The following is a 20,991-nucleotide window of genomic DNA, read 5'->3' on the forward strand; positions in this document are numbered from 1 at the left end:
ACCAGTCTTCCATACAAGCACAATAGCTAATATATGTGAAAAAGTTATCAAAAGCAGATTGACAAAACATCTGGAAGAAAACAGTATACTGAATCCAAAACAATTTGGTTTTAGACAAGGAAGATCACGTGCCACAAACTTGATTTGTTTTTATTCAAGGTTGATAGATATAATGCAAGAAAAAGACAGATGGGCAGATTGTGCTTTCCTGGATTTACAAAAGGTGTTTGATAAAGTACCACATAAAAAGCTATTAAGGAAACTCAAAACAACAGGAGGCATACAAGGAAAATTATTGAAATAGATGGAAGATTTCTTGTACATACATATACCAAAGGCTTTTTCCCCCTTACACGGGGGGGGGTAGCCAAAAAGAAAAAGGCATAGAAATCACTCCCACCCATTTCATTTCCCATATATTCCACTCCCCTCCACCCTCCTCCCTCCCTCCCTTCTTGGCACCTCCTGGATGACGGGTCATCCCTGCATCCTGTCCACTGCCCTGGGTCAGAAGCAGTGTCATAAGACACAGCACATCTACAGCAAGGCCGCTTCATAAATTCTGTGACCCCCCCTCTCCGTCCCCTCATGCAGAAAAGGAAAAGACGGGGCTGCGTAATTTTATTTTTTTTATACATACAGTACTTCCTCACCCCCTATCCCCCACCCACTCCACCTCATGCATCACAGACTCATCTATACACAACCCTTCTCCATTCACCCTTATCTTCTGTCTTCTCCCATCCTTCCTCTACAGACATTCCTCTCTTTTGTAAAGCCCCTTTCACCCCATCCATCCATCTCATCATAGGACACCCCATCATATTCACTCCTTCCACCTTTGCCTTCCACACTTCTTTTACTAATCTTTCTTCACTCATTCTTTCCATGTGTCCAAACCATCCTAATACTCTTTCATCAATCCTATCTCCCAGTTCCCTTTCCACCCTTGTTCTCCTCCTCACCTTCTCATTTCTCACTCTATCTAGCCTAGTAACCCCTATCATACTTCTCAGACATTTCATCTCAAACACATTCAAACTCCTTCTCTCTTCTTCTCTCATGTTCCATGTTTCTACCCCGTACGTTGCTGTTGGCACAATCACTCCTTCATATAACCTCCTCTTAGCATCCATTCCCAGATGTCTATTTCTCATTACATTTTTCAACCCACCAAGGTATTTACTCGCTTCTCTCAATCTACATTCTACCTCCACCCCAACTCCTCCCTTTCCTGTCACATTCGCACCCAAGTATCCAAAACTATCCACTTCCTCCAGCTTCTCACCCTTAATGCTCACTTCCAGCCTACTGTCACTCTCTCCCCTTGTACATCTCATCACCTTACTTTTGCCCACATTTATCTTCAGCTTCCTTCTTTCACACACCTTCTCAAACTCTGTCACTAATTTTCTCAATCCCTCCTCTGATCCTGCTACAAGCGCAGTGTTGTCAGCAAACAACAGCTGGCTCACCTCCCACTTTTCTCCATTTTCTTTAATCATCTCCAACCCCTGACCCACTACCCTTGCATTCACCTCTCGCACCACCCCATCCATGTAAGGTTGAACAGCCAGGGCAACATAACACATCCCTAACGAAGTCCCAACTTTACCTCAAACCATTCACTCTCTCCATTTCTAATCCTAACGCAAGCTCTACTACTCTCATAAAAACTCTTGACTGCTCTTAACAGCTTTCCTCCTATCCCATATATCTGCAGTACCTCCCACAGTGCCTTCCTGTCTACCCTGTTGTAAGCCTTTTCCAGATCCATAAAAGCCCAAAAAACATCCTTACCTTTCTTATAGCTTTCTCACATATCTGCCTTACCACAAAAATCTGATCTACACATCCCCTACCTGTCCTAAAACCACACTGTTCCTCACCAATTACTCCCTCTGTTCCTCTCCTAATCCTCTCAATCAAGACCCTCCCATAAGCCTTCCCAACTACACTCAACAAGCTGATCCCTCTGTAACTACTACATTCACACCTGCCCCCCTTTCCTTTGTAAAGCGGAAATATACAGGCACTCCTCCAGTCCTCTGGCACTCTGCTCTCTCTTAAACAAACATTAAATAACCTCACCAGCCAGTCCACCATAACTGAGGGTGGTACTTAGAGATAGAAACTCGACCTGGGAAGAAATGATAAGTGAAGTCACACAAGGTTTAGTATTAGCTCCAATAATATTTGCTATATATATATATATATATATATATATAACATGGATGAAGGTGTAGAATATTATATGAACTTCTTTGCAGACAATGCACAACTACTTAAGAAAGTAAGTACAGAAAAAGACTGTGAATCACTACAGAGAGACCTGGAGAAAGTCTGGGAATGGAGCCAACATCAGGAAATGTACAGTAGTATAATGGAGTTTGGTAAAAGTAAAAAAAGAACATCAGGACGAAATAAAATCAGTGCAAAGGAAGTAAAGTTAGTTGCAAAAAAGACCTAAGAGTAATTATTAACAAGACATGTCAACAGACAAGCATATAAACAAAATAGTCAGAGAAACCTACAATTTACTAAGATCAATAAAGGTGACTTTTAATTACTTGGATGAAGTAATGGTAAAAAAATATTAGTCACACTGATAAGACCAAGATTGGAGTATGCTACAGCACTGGACACCCAGTACAAAAAAGAACATACAGAAATGAGAAAGAATCCAAAGAGCAATGACAAAGATTGCCCCAACACTTTCAAAATTGACATAAGAACAAAGATTGTCTAAACTGGAACTACCAACCATGGAACAAAGAAGAGAAAGAGGAGACCTACTGGCCATTTATAGAATCATAAAAGGCATGGAACTCCTTGACAGAGAAGACTTATTAAAGTGGGGCATAAGAAAGACAGGAGGACATGAAGAGAAACTCAAAAAGGATAGTTATAGAAGAGATCTGGAGAAAAAAAAATTCCATACAGAGTGGTGGATGTTTGGAACAAAATGAATGAAACAATAGTGTGTGCAAAAGACATACAAGAATTTAAGAACAAACTAGATGCTGAGAGATACAAAGACAGGACACTATGAGCATAGCTCCCCTTCCTATATAATACAACTAGATGAATACATACATACACACACATGTTGGTCAAAGTGACAATGAAGTTTGGAATTCCAGGAAAACTTCAAGTTTCATCGATTTCAACAATGAGGGAGTACCTTTGTTGTATCAATAGTGAAGGGAAAACTCGTGGTGTAGTGGGAAGGTGAAGAAAAAGGAGAAGGGGAGGGATTACTGAGGAAAATGGAAGGAAATGAAGAAGGGGACGATGGGGCCCAGGAAGTCAGATGGCATGTCAAAAAGAGAGGGGCAGATGACAGTGGTGATGTCGAAGAGATTAGTAAAAATGTAAAAATTAGAAATATAGATAAGAGCAGCACAATGGAAGGTGAAGATATTAGTAAAAATGTAAAAATTAGAATGAATGAAGAAAGGGAGGTTATGTTAAAAAGAAAATAAAAAATCTAACTAAAGAAATAGAAGAATTAAAAAGACAGTTAAGAGAAGTAGAGGAAGAGAATGAGGAATTAAAGAGGAATAATAAAGAGAATAAAGAGTCTATAGCAAAAGAGGTAAGTGGTTGGAAAAAAGTACAAGAGAACAATAAAATTGAATTTTGAGGTATAATGGAACAGCAAATGAAAGAACAAACTAAGGGCACATTTATTAAAGTGATGAGGAAGAAGGAGAATATAGTAAGAGACTCAGCAGACAAAAGTAAATGCATAATTATATTAGGGATGGAAGAGAAGTATAATCCAAATAGGACTACAAGAATAAAGGAGGAAAAGGAAAAAGTAAATAAGATATTAGAAGTAGTTCAAGAAGATGAACCAGAAACAGGGAAACAAATAGAAGAAATATATAGGCTAGGGAAATACAATACAGATAAGACCAGATCAATTAAGATTAAATTCAGGTCACAAATGACAGCAGATAACATCTTAGCAAAAACAGGGAAACTAGCAGACAGTGATCAATATAAACAGGTATGGATAAAAAGAAAAATGAATAAAGAGGAAAGAGGATGAGAAAACAAAAAGACTAGAAGCAAAGGGGGAAAAAAAAGAGAAAAGAACAGAGTCAGAAAAAGAGGAATTCTATTGGAGAGTTGTGAATATGAAAGTGAGGAAATGGTTCATAGCAGAGAAAAACAAAAGGGAAACAGAAAACATGATGGAAGTAGAAGAAAATTAAAAGTGTCTAACACAAATATAGATGGCTTAATAACAGGCTTGAATGAACTGAATGATTACCTGAAGGAAAAAGAACCTGACATAATGGGAATTGTAGAGACAAAATTGAAAGGTCCACTACCACCCAACAGTGTAGGACATGGTGCATATAATTATTGGATTAGAAACAGAGATGTAAAACAAGGGGGTGGAGTTATGTTCCTGACTAAGAAGGATATAAATATGAGGAATGTCACATATGGAAAGAATAGAGTAGAGATGATTATGATGGAAGTGGTGGACAAGGATGGCAAAAGTAGGAAGTTTGTAGTAAATTATGTGCCTCCTAAAATGGCTTCGTGGGAAGAGAAAGAACACAAAAGTATGTTAGAAGACACAAGGATAACACTAAATAAGATAATGGGAGATGGAGGAAGAATAGTTCTAATGGGTGACTTTAATTGTAAAGAAATCTGCTGGGAAGAGATGACAGTGAAGGGTGGAGACGACATATGGGGAAATGTACTACTTGATATAATCATAGAACATACAATGACGCAATGGATACAAGAGAATACTGGGTATAGAAATGAGGAAGAACCATCAAGACTGGACCTAATAATCATATCAGAACCTGAAATTGTGGACAAGATTGAATATAAGACACCAATAAGTAAAAGTGACCACATATTGATTGAACTGGAACTAAATGAGGGAAAACACATGGAAAAAATATATATATATATATAGAAAGGGAAGATTGATGTATGATTTTTTTTTTTTTTATCAAATAAAACATTCTTTTCTTTTCTTTTTTAAAGCAGACTGGGAAAGAATACACAAGGAGGAAACAACAGTAGAAGAGAAATGGAATATTTTGACAAAAATTTATAAAGGAGTGGAAAAGTATGTCCCAAGACAAAAACAAGAAAAATAATATGCAAAGTGCTGGTACAACAAAAGATTTAGGGAGTTAAAAGACAAAAGGGATAAAGCTTGGATAAAATGGAAAAAAGAAAAAAAAAATGAAAAATGGAAAATATATATTAGTTATAGAAATGAATATGTACAAGTGTGTAGAGAAGAAAAGAGAAAATACAAAAAAGATGTCATAGAAAAATGTAAAGATCATCCAAAACTATTTTACAGATTTGTAAACAACAAACTGAAAAACAAACAAGAATTAGAGAAACTATGACAAGGAGGAGCTGAATACACAGAGGAAATAGAAATGACAGAAATTATGAACAAGCATTTTAGATCAGTGTTTACAAAGGAGAATATACAATCTAGAGATATTGAGTGGGAGGAGAAAGTCCCCCCTATGAAAGAGATAGAAGTAACAAGGAAAGAAATAATGAACCACTTAAGTAATCTTGATGTAAGAAAATTGCATGGACCAGATGAAATGGCAAACTGGATTTTGAGAGAATGCAGGAACGAACTAACAGACAAAATACATAGTCTAATAAACAGTTCATTGAAAAAAGGAAAAGTTCCAGAAGATTGGAAAAGAGCAAATTTAGTACCAATATATAAAGGGGGAAACAAGGAAGACCCTACTAACTATAGATTGGTCTCTCATACAAGTACAGTAGCAAAACTTTGTAAAAGAATGATCAAAATTAGATGGATAAGGCATTAAAAACAAAACAAAACAAAAAACAATGTACTAAATCCAAGGCAATTTAGATTTAGACAAGGAAGATCATGTGTCACAAACTTGATGTGTTTCTATTCAAGGCTAATAGGTGTAATACAAGAAAGAGATGGATGGGCTGGTTGTACATTTCTAGACCTGAAAAAAACTTTTGATAAGGTGCCACATAAGAAATTGCTAAAGAAATTAGAGACCACAGGGGGAATACAGGGCAAACTACTTAGGTGGATGGAAAACGTTTTGCTTGAAAGAAAAATGAGAGTGGTGATAAGAGACAAACATTCTAATTGGGATGAAGTGATTAGTGGAGTTCTACAAGGAACAGTTTTGGCCCCAATAATGTTTGCTATATATATTAATGTATGGATACAGGGATTGAAAGTTATATGAGCTTCTTTGCAGACGAAGCAAAACTGCTGAAAAAGTGAACACTATATAGAAGATTGTGAGTTGGTGCAGAGTAATCTCAATAAAGTATGGGAATGAAGTAGGAAGTGGGAGATGGAATCCAATATCAAGAAGTGTAGTATAATGGAATTTGGAAGAAGCAAAAAAAGAATAGTGGGATCATACAAATTGGGAGAGGAAGAAATAAAAAAAGTGGAAAATGAGAAGGACCTGGGAGTCATTATTATGAATAATATGTCCCCTGAGACACTCATTAACAAAATTTTTGGAGAAACTTATAATTTAAGAAGAACAATCAAAGTGGCATTTACATACCTGGACAAAGAAATGGTGAAGAAAATATTAGTCACTTTGATAAGACCAAGATTGGAGTATGCAGTGACAATGTGGTCACCAAGTACAAAAAAAATGTATAACAAAACTTGAAAGAATACAAAGAGCAATTACGAAACTGGCACTAACGCTCTCAGAACTATCATATGAGGAGAGACTGCCAAGACTTGAGCTACAGACATTAGAACAAAGAAGAGAGAGAGGAGACTTGATAACTAGTAATAGAATCATGAAAGACATAGAAATTATTGATAGGGAGGATCTAATAATATGGGATGGTAGAGATACAAGAGGACACTGAAAGAAAATAAAAAAAAGACAATTATGGAAGAGACCTGAAAAAGAATAGCTTTCCTCATAGGATAATAGATGTTTGAAACAAGTCAGATGAAAATGTGGTGTGTGCAAAAATGATACACGAATTTAAAAACCGTCTAGATAAAATGAGATATGAAGACGGGACCCCACGAGCATAGCTCCCCTTCCCGTAAAATACAACTAGGTAAATACACAAATATATACTTATACTTGTCTATATGTGCATGTAGTGGAAACCTTTCACTAGGAAATGGTCTCAAATGAATGTGAAGAGTTATAGTGATCATCTACAAAAAAGATGAAATAAGTCCCATTGGAGGTAAGTAACTCATAAGGTCAGTGAAGGTCATGATAGGTCAGGAAGCATTGCTCCAGTGACCTGGGTTGACCCCCTTAATATTGTGGCACACTATCTAGACTTTGCAGTGACACCAAGTGATTTTATTGTACAACACAGGAGCAGGCAACACTTTAGGGTCCTGATCAATCCAAATTTTGTTTAGTGCAAGGTATGGCTTCCCATCAGCTCAAGAATAAAATTATCTGGCAGCAGCCAGAATTAAATCTTTAGAGTTCATCATGGTGTCACTGTTTAATTAATGGGGGGGAGGACACTACGTAGAATCCTTCACCAATTTTTTTTTCTGAACCTCTTCAACATGGAGACTCACTTATAAATTATGTTCAGGCTAAAACCAGACTATCTTATTCAGTTGAGGGTCTTAATTTTTTTTGGTCTGGGTTTGCCACCCATCTGTGCTGGTATAAAAATTGCTTATTCTCATATGGAGCATATTTGATGGAACACATTGCCACAATGAAAAAAAAAGTAGTTATCTTTTTTAGGCGATTCTACAATTAAAAGATTGTAATATTCAGAACAAAATGTCCCAAAGCCTAGAAAATCTCAGACACCAAGAGAGCTTTTTGACAGTTTAGTGTATATTTGAAAGGCATTTTTGTGGTGAACATTGGATTTTTTTAACTTCAGAAATTCCCAGTAGAGAGAACTATCTATATCTTGGCTAAGCCTGTTAGTTTTTAGCACCCAGAGCATCGTTGTGCATACATTTTGTTCTGGTTAACACCAGGCTATTTCACTTAACAGAGGGGTGGAAGTCTTTTGTCTTTGAGACCCCCCTACACCATATAAAGAAAATTACTAGGCTTTAGCCAAAACAAAGTACATAGGGAATTCCATGTTGAAATGGGTCACTGTATAAGGAACCTTTGAAAGTGGAATATTGTTTCATATTAATATGAAGGGTTATTTTCTTGTGATTGATCAACTAACTGCATTCAAATACCTTCATAAGGCACTAATATATTAAAAGTGAATCTTATCTACATTAATGCTTAATATAAGTTAATCCAAGAGCTAGTGACTTCATTAGCAACTATTAAAAAAATCATATTGGTGGTTAGAAAACGTTAGGGGTCGTTAAACAGTTAAAAATCCATTATGAGAAAAAGTTGCACAACTATACCCATCGGCGTACCATCTCATCCTGCAATAAAGACAAAATTGATCATAAACTAAAGCTTAATCACAAGAACAGCCTTGGAAAACCAAATTTGCTTTATGATTTAAGTTAAAAGCATAGAGGCATCTTCGATTTATGGTCGGAACTAGACATAATATGATGCAAAGTATCAAGCTGATATCTTTTATATATATATATATATGTATATACATATACTGTATATGTATGTGTGTGTGTTCATTTCTATCCATTCAGAATGCAGAACACACTAGTGAAAAGGTCTGCATGAACACATGGGAGGTTCGGAGTTTCTAAGGATATGGAAGGGAATGAGACTACAGATGAAGAATGAACAGAGAGTTACTCATCAACCTTATAATATGCATCAGAATATGTCTGGTTTCATCCTCAAGGTCAAAAGACCTTAAAAAGTAAGGAGCAGGGGGCACAAACAGGAAGAGTCAGGCAACATGGATGAAAGGAACAGGGAGAGATCCTTTGGGGAACAAGAATCAGGGTGAAAATAAGAAGTGATGGGGAGAAATTCTTAATGGTGCTTGAGGTGATGACCTGAAGAGTGTCAGTCATATTATCAAAGCTCATCTTCATAATCTGAGAAATCTGTTGCTATGATTAACAAAGGTGTATACCATAAATCATCATTAGTGCAATTGGCAGAAATACACATGGCTATATAATATAATATATATAATATTTCTCCATCTGGGGTATTGGCTGCATGTTATTGTGACAAAGTAGCATACAGTTGATACTTTAGGGTCTATATGGGGCGCCCCTACAGACCAGAGCCCACATAATTTTGTCTATGATAGAGGAGGACTCTGTTCACAGAGAAATGATGACATTTTTATTATACTGCAACTGTCCCTCCATTATGCTGTCCTTCAACCCCTTTTTACTGTCCCATACCATTTCTCTGAATATTCATTTCCTTTTTTCATCTACCCTGTGGTGGGGAGTAGAATACTGCCACCAAGTATTCCCACTTGAATTGTAAAGAGGCGATAAAAATGGGATGGGGATTAGGACTAGGCATCCTTCTCCCTGTAGCCCCACAGGGGACATTCCTAAAAAAAAAGTAAAGGCATAAGAGGGTCTAGGAGTTGTCCAAGCAGTACCCTAAGGTTTGGGTCTTTTAATGTGCATGGATGTAGTACAGATGAGATTAAAAGGGAAGAGATAGGCAGTATGTTTGTGAGAAGAAAGATGGATGTGTTGGCTTTGAGTGAAACTAAGTTGAGAGGGAGGGGTGAGTGTGAGTTTGGGAGTGTAGTTGGGAGGTTCTCAGGAGTAAAGAGAGGGCGAGGGAGAGAAGGGGTGGCTATACTAGTAAGTGAAGAGATTGGTAAATGTGTAGTGGAGTGGAAGGAAGATTCTTCAGTATTAATGTGGATGAAGGTGAAACTGGGAAAGGAGATGTGGACTTTTGTAAGTGCATATGGGCCTGGTAGTGAGAAGAGTGTAGTAGAAAGGGAGGCTTTTTGGATAGCTTTAAATGAGTGCATAGGGGGATTAGGGAGAAATGTCAATGTAGTAGTATTGGGAGACCTTAATGCTAGGGTAGGAAATGAACCAATAAATGGAATGGTTGGGAAATGTGGAGTTCCAGGAAAGAATCATAGCAGAGAGTTGATGGTAGAGATGTGCCTAGGGAGAGAGTTGATGATAGCAAATATAGTGTTTAGGAAGAAAGTCAAGCATAAGTACACATGGGAGAGGGTGGTGGATGGAAGGGTGGTAGATAGAGTGTTAATGGACTATGTAGTGATAGATAGGAGTATATAAGGAAGAGTTAAAGATGTACATGTTCTAAGGGGAGAGAGTGGGGGAATATCAGATCACTTTCTGGTGGAAGGTAAGTTGAGAGTGGAAAATAAATGGAGAAAGAGGCAAAGGACAAATGGTAGGGAGGTGCTTAGAGTGAACTGTTTAAATGAGAAAGAAAAGGAGAAGGAGTACAAGAAGCTGAGGAATGGGAGAGAGTGAAGGATAGAGTAGAACTAGGAGTAGAGGAGTAATGGGGATGGTTCAAGGAGGGAGTCACAAGGTGTGCAAAAATGGTGTGTGGAACAAGGAGGATGTGAGGAAATAGAAGGAAGGGTAGTGAGTGGTGGCATGAGGAAGTAAAGAAGGCAGTAGAAGAGAAGAAGCGAGTTTCACAAATTGGTTACTAAACAGGAAAAGGAAAACAGGACATATGAGAAGTACAAAGAAAAAAGAAGAGAAGTAAAGCATAAGATAAAGGAGGCAAAGAGGAGAGCAGATGTGAAGTGGGGTAATAGTATGACAGAAAATTTTGAAAGTAATAAAAAGATGTTTTGGGAAGAAATTATGAGAGGAAGAGGAGGTGAATCAAGTAGAGAAGAAAAGGTTAAAGGTGCAGATGGAGAGATGATAATGGAAGAGAAGGCAGTAAGAGGAAGATGGGCATGGAAGAGAAGGCAGTAAGAGGAAGATGGGCAGGGAAGAGAAGGCAGTAAGAGGAAGATGGGCATGGAAGAGAAGGCAGTAAGAGGAAGATGGGCATGGAAGAGAAGGCAGTAAGAGGAAGATGGGCATGGAAGAGAAGGCAGTAAGAGGAAGATGGGCAGAGTATTTTAGGGAGTTGCTAAATGTGAAGGAGGATAGGGAGGGAAAGGTAGTTGCAGTGGGAAGTGCTGAGAAAATGACCGTGATGAGTGAGAAAAATGGAGAAATAAGGAAGGATGAAGTGAAGGCAGTTGTTAAGATGATGAGAGCAGGTAAGGCACCTGGTCTGGACGGATGTCATGCAGAATGTCTAAGGAAAGGAAGTACAGTAATGGTGGACTGGCTGGTGAGGTTACTCAATGTTTGTTGGAGAGAGAGTAGAGTGCCAGAAGACTGGAGGAGTGCTTGTATAGTTCCACTTTACAAGGAAAAGGGGGACAAGTGTGAATGTAGTAGTTTCAGAGGGATTAGCTTATTAAGTGTAGTTGGGAAGGCTTATGGGAGGGTCTTGATTGAGAGGATTAGGAGAGGAACAGAGGGAGTAATTAGTGAGGAACAGTGTGGGTTTAGGACAGGTAGGGGTTGTGTAGATCAGATCTTTGTGGTAAGACAGATATGTGAGAAAGCTATAGGAAAAGGTATGGATGTATTTTTGGCTTTTATGGATTTGGAAAAGGCTTATGACAGGGTAGACAGGAAGGCACTGTGGGAGGTACTGCAGATATATGGGATAGGAGGCAAGCTTTTAGGAGCTGTCAAGAGTTTTTACGAAAGTAGTAGAGCTTGTGTTAGGATTAGAAATGGAGCGAGTGAGTGGTTTGAGGTAAAGGTAGGACTTCATCAGGGATGTGTTATGTCACCCTGGCTGTTCAATTTATACATAGATGGGGTGGTGCAAGGAGTAAATGTAAGGGTGGTGGGTCAGGGATTGGAGATGCTTAAAGAAAATGGAGAAAAGTGGGAGATAAACCAGCTGTTGTTTGCAGACGATACTGTGCTTGTAGCAGGATCAGAGGAGGGATTGAGGAAGTTAGTGACAGAGTAGTGTGTGAAAGAAGGAAGTTGAAGATAAATGTGGGTAAAAATAATGTTATGAGATGTACAAGGAGTGAAAGTGGCAGGAGACTGGAAGTGAGTATTAAGGGAGAGAGACTGGAGGAAGTGGATAGTTTTAGATACTTGGGTGTGAATGTGGCAGGAAAAGGAGGAGTGGAGGTGGAGGTTGAATGCAGATTGAGAGAAGCGAGTAAATGCCTTGGTGGATTAAAAAGTGTAATGAGAAATAAACATTTGGGAATGGATGCTAAGAGAAGATTGTATGAAGAAGTGATTGTACCAGCAGCACTGTATGGAGCAGAAATGTGGAACATAAGAGAGGAAGAAAGGAGTTTGAATGTGTTTGAGATGAGGTGTGTGAGAAGTATGATAGGGGTTACTAGGCTGGATAGGGTGAGAAATGAGGAGGTGAGGAGGAGAACAGGGGTGGAAAGGGAGTTGAGAGATAGGGTGGATGAAAGAGTATTGGGATGGTTTGGACACATGGAAAGTATGAGTGAAGAAAGACTAGTGAAAGAGGTGTGGAAAGCAGAAGTGGAAGGAGTGATTATGAGGGGGCGACCTAGGATGAGATGGATGGATGGGGTAAAAGGGGCATTGGGGAAGAGGGGAATGTCTGTTGAGGAAGGATGGGAGAGGACAGAAGATAGGGGTGAATGGAGAATGGTTGTATATGGATGATGTTGTGATGTATGAGGTGGAATGGATGGGGGATGGGGGGTGAGGGAGTATGTGTGAGAAAAATTTGATGCAGCCCAAAGGGATTTCTCCCCTTCTCCTTTTCTCCATGAGGGGACAGAGAGGGGGGGTCACCAATTTAATGAAGCGGCCTTGCTGTGGATGTGCTGTATCTTGTGACACTGCTTCTGACCCATCAAGGATGACCCATCATCAAGGAGGTGCCAAGATAAGAGGGAGGAAAGAGGGTGGAGGGGAGTGGAGTGTGATAGGGTTGGAATGGGTGGGAGTGGTTTTTATGCCTTTGTTTTTTGACTACCTCCCTTATAAAGGGGAAAAAAGCCTTTGGCTTATGTATGTATATAATACTTAGCTATAATATGTGAATGATACATTAATTATGGGTCTTAATGAATTTTGGAAAAAGGTATCCCATCAGTCTAGAGCCTACAGCAGAATAATATCAATAGTAATAGTAACAGTATATATATATATATATATATATATATATATATATATATATATATATATATATATATACATATATATATATACATATATATATATATATATATATATATATATATATATATATATATATATATATATATATATAATATATATATATATATATATATATATATATATATATATATATATATATATATATTATATATATTTACTAATTAGGCCTATCTGTCAAGCTAGATGTCTAGTCATGGTAGTGGATAACTAGCAATCTTGTTTTGTCAGTAATGGCTGGTTAATTAAAAAAAAATCAATAAAATATGCCGTAAAGTTGAAATGGTTATCATGAAGATGGTATTATGACCTTCAGTCTGTGAGCCCACCCTTAACTGAATAAGGTCCTCTGGCATTAGTCAAGAAATCTATGTGGGTAATTTTGTTGATAGGAGTTAATATACTATAGACCTACATGGAAATATTTGTAGAAACCCTACAGTGACAGATCATAGCAATAAAATGGTGGAGGGACTGTAAATACATAAGGCACAGTTATGACACTGTATCAACACAGCATACCCCCAAGCATTCCAGCCATTGTATCTCTTGTGAACACATCATGAGGAATGTTATGCATATTGACACTTTTATTTGTATTTGCAGTTCCCTCCATTTCATTGCCACAATCCACGCTGCTCAGAGGGATGACTCCTCAGCTAGGAGACAAATGATGAGAGAATGGAGAGGTTCTGAGAGGAATGGACATAATAAAGGAGGAGCCATGGAGGAAATTTCAAGGAGGAAAAATAAAGAAGTTGGCAGATGAGTTTTGTGGGAGTAAAGGAGAGGGAGTGTGAAAGAAAAATGAGGAGTGAATTAGTAGAGGAGATTGAGACTGATGGGGGACAGAAATTGAAATTAAGGATGTAGACTGAGCTAAACTGGGGGTCTGTAAGAGTTATTGAAAGATGAAAAAGAAAAAGATAATAAGAGTGCTGAGGAGGATATAAATAAAGAATGGAGCATTGTGAAATGGAAAAAAAGAAACAAAATGTGAATAAAAGAAAGGTAGCAAAAAGTTATAGATTTCTTGATAATGCCAAAAGAATTTGGTCTGTGATGGTAAAGGAAGAAAGGAGGAGTAATTATAAAAGGATCAGGAGAAAAGAAAGAGATGGAGGGGAGACTTGTGCAGCAGGGAAGAAGATTAGAAAGAAGAAAAAGGGAGTCAGTGGTAGAAGCAGAAAGGAGATGAGGTATGGGAAAAAGTAGGCTCAATGAAATGCAATGCAGGTAGAGACAGTATTAACTTAAAAGTATGCACAACAAAACAAGCTCTTAACAGTGAGAGACAACACATGTGCCAAACAATACTGTTGGGATAAATCTGTGTAGGAGTGCTGGAAAAGGAAATAAGCAATACAATGATACAAATGCAGGTAAGCTCTGCACAACAGCAAAATGACAGTGGTCATTATAGGAAAAGGTTACTGAGTGAAAAGGGAATGAAGTTTGGAGTTGGCCAAACAATGTATATGTATTGCATACTTAGCAATACATACACACAAAAATCAAGATTAAGATGACACAGAAGTAAATTTGTTATAACTTTTCAATCATATCTGAAATCATCTACACTATTGTCCTTTGCTATCTACACACAAATTACACCTTAAACATATCTTAACAAATTAATACATTTTTTGTTTTGAATATGGGACCAAAACTATACCAATCCTATAATGGTTCCCAACTGATAATCCTGTGATATATAGCCATGTCCCATTATTCATTGGGGAAAGGGGACTGAAAATGCCATATATAGTGAAAAAATTTGAATGTTTGGCAGCGCCCTCCCCCTTGCATTCTTAGTTATCACAATTCTTTCACAAAATGGGCCACTGGACTAATTTTTTTTATATATAAGTCTTATTCACACATCATATGGAAATTTCTTTAATTTGGTTGCAAATAAAAGCAAATAGGGGCAACAAGAACAGTAAAAATGGTGGGTAACTTGAGTTGGCAAGTGATGTGAATGAGATTGACACTACAACTGATCAGTAGCAGGAATGAGTCACCACCATGCAGCCTGCTTGGGAATGTGTCAGGAAGCATGAATATATGATGCTATGGCTGGGTTGTGGCAAGGAGCTGCCACTACATGGATTCCATGAATATGTGAATCATGAATCCTTGATTAGTGAATCAGCAAATTATTTGGTTCAGGTGCACTTGATTTTGAGTATGAAGACTCATTAACAGAATTTAGAATCTCCACTGAGAATAGGACTGAATCTATATCTAACATAGAATGGTTTTCTAATGATGACCCCAGAATGTGTATAAATGTTCCTTGCAACTCTGTTGGATCAAATCTGTATTTCTCACAGTGTAAAATCTTATCTCTTCTCTCTTGATACCATATCTTATAAACAAAACTATTTTCTCTTCTTTGTGAAGCCACATGTATCTGGTTATATGGCTCGACAGTGCAGGGTGCCATTCTTGATCACTAATTCAGCAATTTGATTTTGAGTCCTGTCCAAGGCTAAAAAAAATTCAGTATTGCTGCACTGTGAGCTGGCATTCCAACTCTGGTGGACAAGGAATTGGATGTGTGCCTGAGGTCACAGCATTACCCATAAATCAGGCTATATGTGAGCTCTGAGCTCTCATCTGGGAGGGTGATAACTGTTGATTACAAGTTCAACAAATGATCTAAGACCATGGTGAATCACATTGGCAGAAATTGGAACTGAGTTTCCACCTACTTACTCTAAATTTCATAGAAATTCTAGTTATTAAGCATGTGCATGCAGCCATTTTGGTTTCTATTGTATTACCATCTTCCCTTTCCAGGGCTACTGACTGTATAAGTTTTATTCAGTGAGTGCTGTAAGGACTTTTGTATCTTATATGATCCACTCAAACAGCATTAATTTCCTCTACCCTTTTTTCCTGCCATTTTTTTTAATTTCTACTTTAACACCCTTAATTTTCCTAAATGTTCCCATATTTACCTAGTTGTATATGTTTTTTAATATATGTTGCTAATTTTTATATCTAATTTCTTCCTGAACATTAATAAGCCAAAGCTAGACATCAGAAGCCTGCCACAGAAATCAGTCAAAATAAGTTCATTAATTGCACAGCTAAATGAAAATGGCATGGACCTAAGTAGTGAGAAAAAACCCACAGGACAAAAAGAAATAGATCTGACATATTGATCTACAACTTTCATATTAACTGGCTTGTGAAAAAGAAAAAGGGTTGCCACTATAATAGTTAACTTTGCAAATTGCCCTGTGGACTTTCTTGATTAGAACATTAATTTTTGAAAGGTATAGAGTACCTAAAAATGCATTTGATCTAAAGGCTCAGGCACATTCTGAGTTTTAACTGTACACTAAACTGCACAATCAGGTTTGCACATAACAAATGTGTACTTCTACAAGTTGTATTTCATTTGGGCACTTCTAGTTGGCATAATAGCATCCCCATAGATAATTTTGGCCAAAAATTAAAATATAACTAATTCATCATTTCTAGCACAGACTGCCCTGCACATATATGCACAAGACCAGAAATCTGTGTTTACAGAAACATGCTGTATTCATACAATCCAATCTGACAGAGAAACCTTGTCTACACAGTAAAACTCACTGTTAAAACCAAATGTAAGAGCCCTCAGAACTTCAAAAAGCTTTGAATCAGAACACAGATCAAACACATGAAGCTTGCCTGGACTTGGAGAACTTACTTCAACCAATGTTTGGATCCAGATACGGGATCGAATACTGATGAAAACGGTTTCTCGTGCTTCCAGGGGCCCAGCCTTGCAGCGGATCTTTGTACAAATTGTGGGGCCACATTCATTTGTCTGAAAGAGAAAGAATATGATAAACAGAAATTAATAAACCAATCAATAAGTTATCTCATTTCTCTCTTGCAGGAGCCATATAAAATAAATGAAGAAAAAATAATAATAATTTGTGGTGATCTACATTTAACCTCTTCAATATGAGTCAAATTCTTGCGGGGGGCATGAGCTGCCCGATGTATGATGATTTGATGATGTACCACAATACTCGCATTATGAAATATAAAGTTACAGCTGTATTACTCATTCTCTTTAACTCTAAATATTAATAAACACAGAAAATGTGATTAAGCTAGTTCACAGAATATGGGGGTCACTCAGCTACAACTACAAAATGAATATAATCAAGACACCAATGTCGGCATCCTCATATACCCACTCATGCCTCATGATGCCTACATAGGCATTGTCGTATGGGAGGGATTAACTTCAGCTTTCCTCCCACTTCCTTTCTCCAAATTTTACTTTACCACCTCTACAGTTAACTTGGGCACCATTGACTGGCACCTATATGTGATGGTCCTGCAAAAAAGACATCAAAAAGGATTGTCTCCCCACCATCTATCTTCAAAACCCAAAACTCCACCCTCCACATGACTGTTCTCCTCCTTTTATAACTAGGAGCTGATGACATTGAAACAGTCCCATACTAATACAGCATAAACAATAATCCAATGTTTCTTTCTGGAAAGACAGGCAGGTCCAAGGGCCACTGCCAGCCATTATGATTCTGTGAGTTTCCATCCAGTGAAACCTGTGGCAAGTTACAATTACCATTTCACTATCTCCCTTCCTATAGAAATTAGGTAAATCAATCAATTCATTGGCCTTGGTCTCTCTTGCAGAAGACCCGCTGCCTTCAGGTAACCAGTAATGGCCTTTGGGTTGGTCCACATGTCACTTTTGTGTTGTTGTCTAATGTCTAGGGAATACAGTATGAGGTGCTTTGTGTCTTCTATATGGTGGTTGCATCTGTGGCTAGGCCTATTCTGTGTTGGTATTCTTTCATTGCTGGGTGCTATCAGGATGTGAAATGCTGGATGTAAAACAGATTTTACATTAGATACATACATACATACACCAATGACCCTCTTCTCTTTAGAAGAGTGGTGACCTAGCTAAGGCATACATCCACCCTTCACCCGTCCCACATTTATTTGTTGTCACTTCTAGCTATCAAATGAAACACAGTTCTTACCTCCTTTTCCCAGTCTGAGTCTGAGCTCCTCCTTCTGCGGTTGTGGATTGCTTCGTCTTCGGAGGAGGAAGAGTACGCCCTTGAGGACGTCCTGCTCGTCTGGCGAGTTCGAGAGCTCCTGTAGCGTTTATCGAACTCGTCCCGTCCGCTTCCATCGTCGTCGAAAGTGTTTCTATGGTATGAAGACGAGGAGTGAGTTCTCCTGTGAGAACCTCCTTCAGCGCCTTCGTCAGGCCTAGTGTAGAAAGAAGAATAGGTCTTCAGCCTGCCTTCCTTCTCTGGAAGGTCCTCGTCGTAGGCCGGCCAGTCGTCTTCGAAGCCCACAGAAGAGGAGGTGGTGGTGATAGAGTGTTCATGGACTCCTCCGTCAGTTCGGTGGCGCGTGTCATCCCAAGCCCTGTAACCACCACCAGTCCTCCCATACTGAGTAGCAGAAGACCCTTGGCCACCTCGAGAATGTCCACGACGACCGCCACCACTGGTACTTGGGTACGAAGTAGAAGAACTAGATATCCGTTCACCTCCTTGGGCTCCATAACCCTCCCAAGTTCCTCTGTGGGCCTCGCTCCCTCCTCCACGGGTTTCGAAGGACGAAGATGAGGTTCTGTGACTTGTTCTTCCACCTCCAGATCTCCCATAGGTTCTGTGGCCGTCGCCACTGCCTCTGCTACTACTGCTGTAAGTCCTTGAGGAAGTCCTTCCTCCTCCGTCACCTCCTGATCCTCTGTAACCTCCTTCATATCTGGAGTCCCCATCGACGGTGCTCCTGTTGTAGTAGGTCGTGTAGGTTCTCCTGGCCCCTTGGGCGTCTCCGTCATAGTTCCTGTCGAGCCCGTCCCCACTGCTACTGTAGTAGGTCGTGTGCGTTCTTCGAGTTTCTTCGCGTCCTTCTGGATATCCCCCGTGCTCTTCGACAGCGATCCCGTCCCCGCTGCCGCCACCTTCGCCACTGTAGTAGGTCGTGGAGGAGGATGAAGTTCTCCTTGAGTTTCCTCTCTGGCTGCCACCGCCGTCGCCAGAGCTGTAGTGGGTTCTGGTTCTGGTTCTGGTTCGTGTAGTTCCTCCTCTTGAAGAAGCTTCATTCGAAACTCCTTCTTGGTCTTCGGTGCTTTGGTGGTGAGTCCTCCGTGAAGTCGTCGAAATTATTCCTACTCCTCCTCCTCCTCCTACTTCTACGACTTCTTCTTCTACTCGTACTTCTCCTTCGCCCCCTGCTGCGTCTCCTGATGAAGTAGATACGACAACGAGTCCGTCACCGTCACTTCTGTGCGTAGTCGTCTCGTAGGTGACGGAGGACGAGGAGGACGACAACGACGACGACGATGACGACGCGGAACTGGACGACGCCCCAGCGACGTCCCCGCTGCCTCCGCCAGAACTACTGTGGTAAGTAGTCGTTGACGTTCTCCTGCTTCCAGTAGCTCCTCCAGCAGCGCCGCTACCAGAGGCACTCGATCTGCCATTAGTAACACTGCTACTGCTGCTACTAGTCCTGCCACTGCTACTGCTAGTTCTGCTGCTACTACTACTACTACTACTACTACTACTACTGCTACTGCTGCTGCTACTGCTGCTACTGCTTGCAACATCATCACTCTCCTCCTCGCTGAAGGTGCTACTGCCTCTGGAGACGGTATACACTTGTGTCAGGGAGTCGTTGGTGGCCGCTTGGCTGGAAATCTGCGAGAAAAGTGAAAGGTAAACAAACTGACGTGGTCTTTGAGATTGCATGCAACGTTTTCCTCAGAAGACATTACACACGCACGCACACACACACACTCCTTGTCCACCAGTGTTGGAGTGCCGGCTCGCAATGCAGGAAAGCTGAAATTTTCAGCCCTGGATCGGACTCGAACTTGGATCGCTGAATTAGCGGTCCAGCGGGTGTGTGTGTGTGTGTGCGTGTGTATTTACCTAGTTGTATTTACCTTGTATTATACGGGAAGGGGAGCTATGCCGGTGGTGACCCGTTTTTGTATCTCGCAAGATCAAGTTTGTTCTTAAATTCCTGTATTGTGTTTGCACTCACTATTTTTTTCATCCAATTTGTTCCATATACCTATCACTCTGTGTGTGTGTATTTACCTAGTTGTATTTTACGGGACGAGAGCTATGCTTGTAGAGACCCGTTTTCGTATCTCTCCGCATCCAGTTTATTCTTAAAATCTTGTATAGTTTTGGCACTCATTGTTTCTCCGTTTAATTTGTTCCAGACATCAATCACTCTATGTGGGAAGCTATTCTTTTTTCAAATCTCTTCTGTAACTGTCCTTCTTTAGCTTCATCTCGTGTCCTCTTGTTTCTCTTCTGTCCCATTTTAATAAGTCGTCTCTATCAAGAATTTCCATCCCATTCATAATTCTGTAAATTGTCAATAAATCACCTCTTTCTCTTCTCTGTTCCAGTATTGATAGATGTAATTTATCCAATCTTTGTTCGTATGTCAAATTTGAATTCTTTCTATTTTTTTTTTTTTTTTTTTTTTTTTTTTTTTTTTTTTTTTTTTTGTGCTAGGTGCCCATAGTATTGCAGCATACTCTAATTTAGGTCTTATCAGTGCAACCATTATTTTTTTTAGCAATTTCTTCATCCATGTAGTCAAAGGCCACTTTCATTGATCTTAATAAGTTAAGTCTCTCCAACTAATTTATTGACATGTTTATCAGGTGTCAAGTCACTTGAGATAATCACTCCCAGGTCCCTTTCTGGGTCGACCTTTTTTACTTTCTTGGTACCAATTTTATATTGACCCGATATTCAATTTATGTTTTTTCCAAATTCCATTATACTACATTTCTTAATGTAGTTCACTTCACA

The 20,991-nt window shown here is 39.2% G+C and overlaps 1 protein-coding gene across 5 annotated transcripts in view; it reads right to left on the reverse strand.

Moving 5' to 3' along the window:
* The window catches only part of if (integrin subunit alpha inflated), a 354,127-nt gene that overhangs the window by 22,865 nt on the left and 310,271 nt on the right, over window positions 1–20,991 (reverse strand). For all 5 annotated transcript variants that reach the window (XM_076202703.1, XM_076202702.1, XM_076202704.1 and 2 more), the window contains 2 exons: window positions 18,175–19,854; window positions 16,857–16,976 (listed from right to left, as the gene is read on the reverse strand). In XM_076202703.1, coding sequence (XP_076058818.1) covers window positions 16,857–16,976; window positions 18,175–19,854 — 1,800 coding nt within the window. The remainder of the gene's footprint in view (window positions 1–16,856; window positions 16,977–18,174; window positions 19,855–20,991) is intronic.

This window comes from Oratosquilla oratoria, chromosome 19, assembly GCF_046742065.1.
Source record: "Oratosquilla oratoria isolate Oo_2021 chromosome 19, ASM4674206v1, whole genome shotgun sequence".
In the NCBI taxonomy this organism is placed as follows: Eukaryota; Metazoa; Arthropoda; class Malacostraca; order Stomatopoda; family Squillidae; genus Oratosquilla; species Oratosquilla oratoria.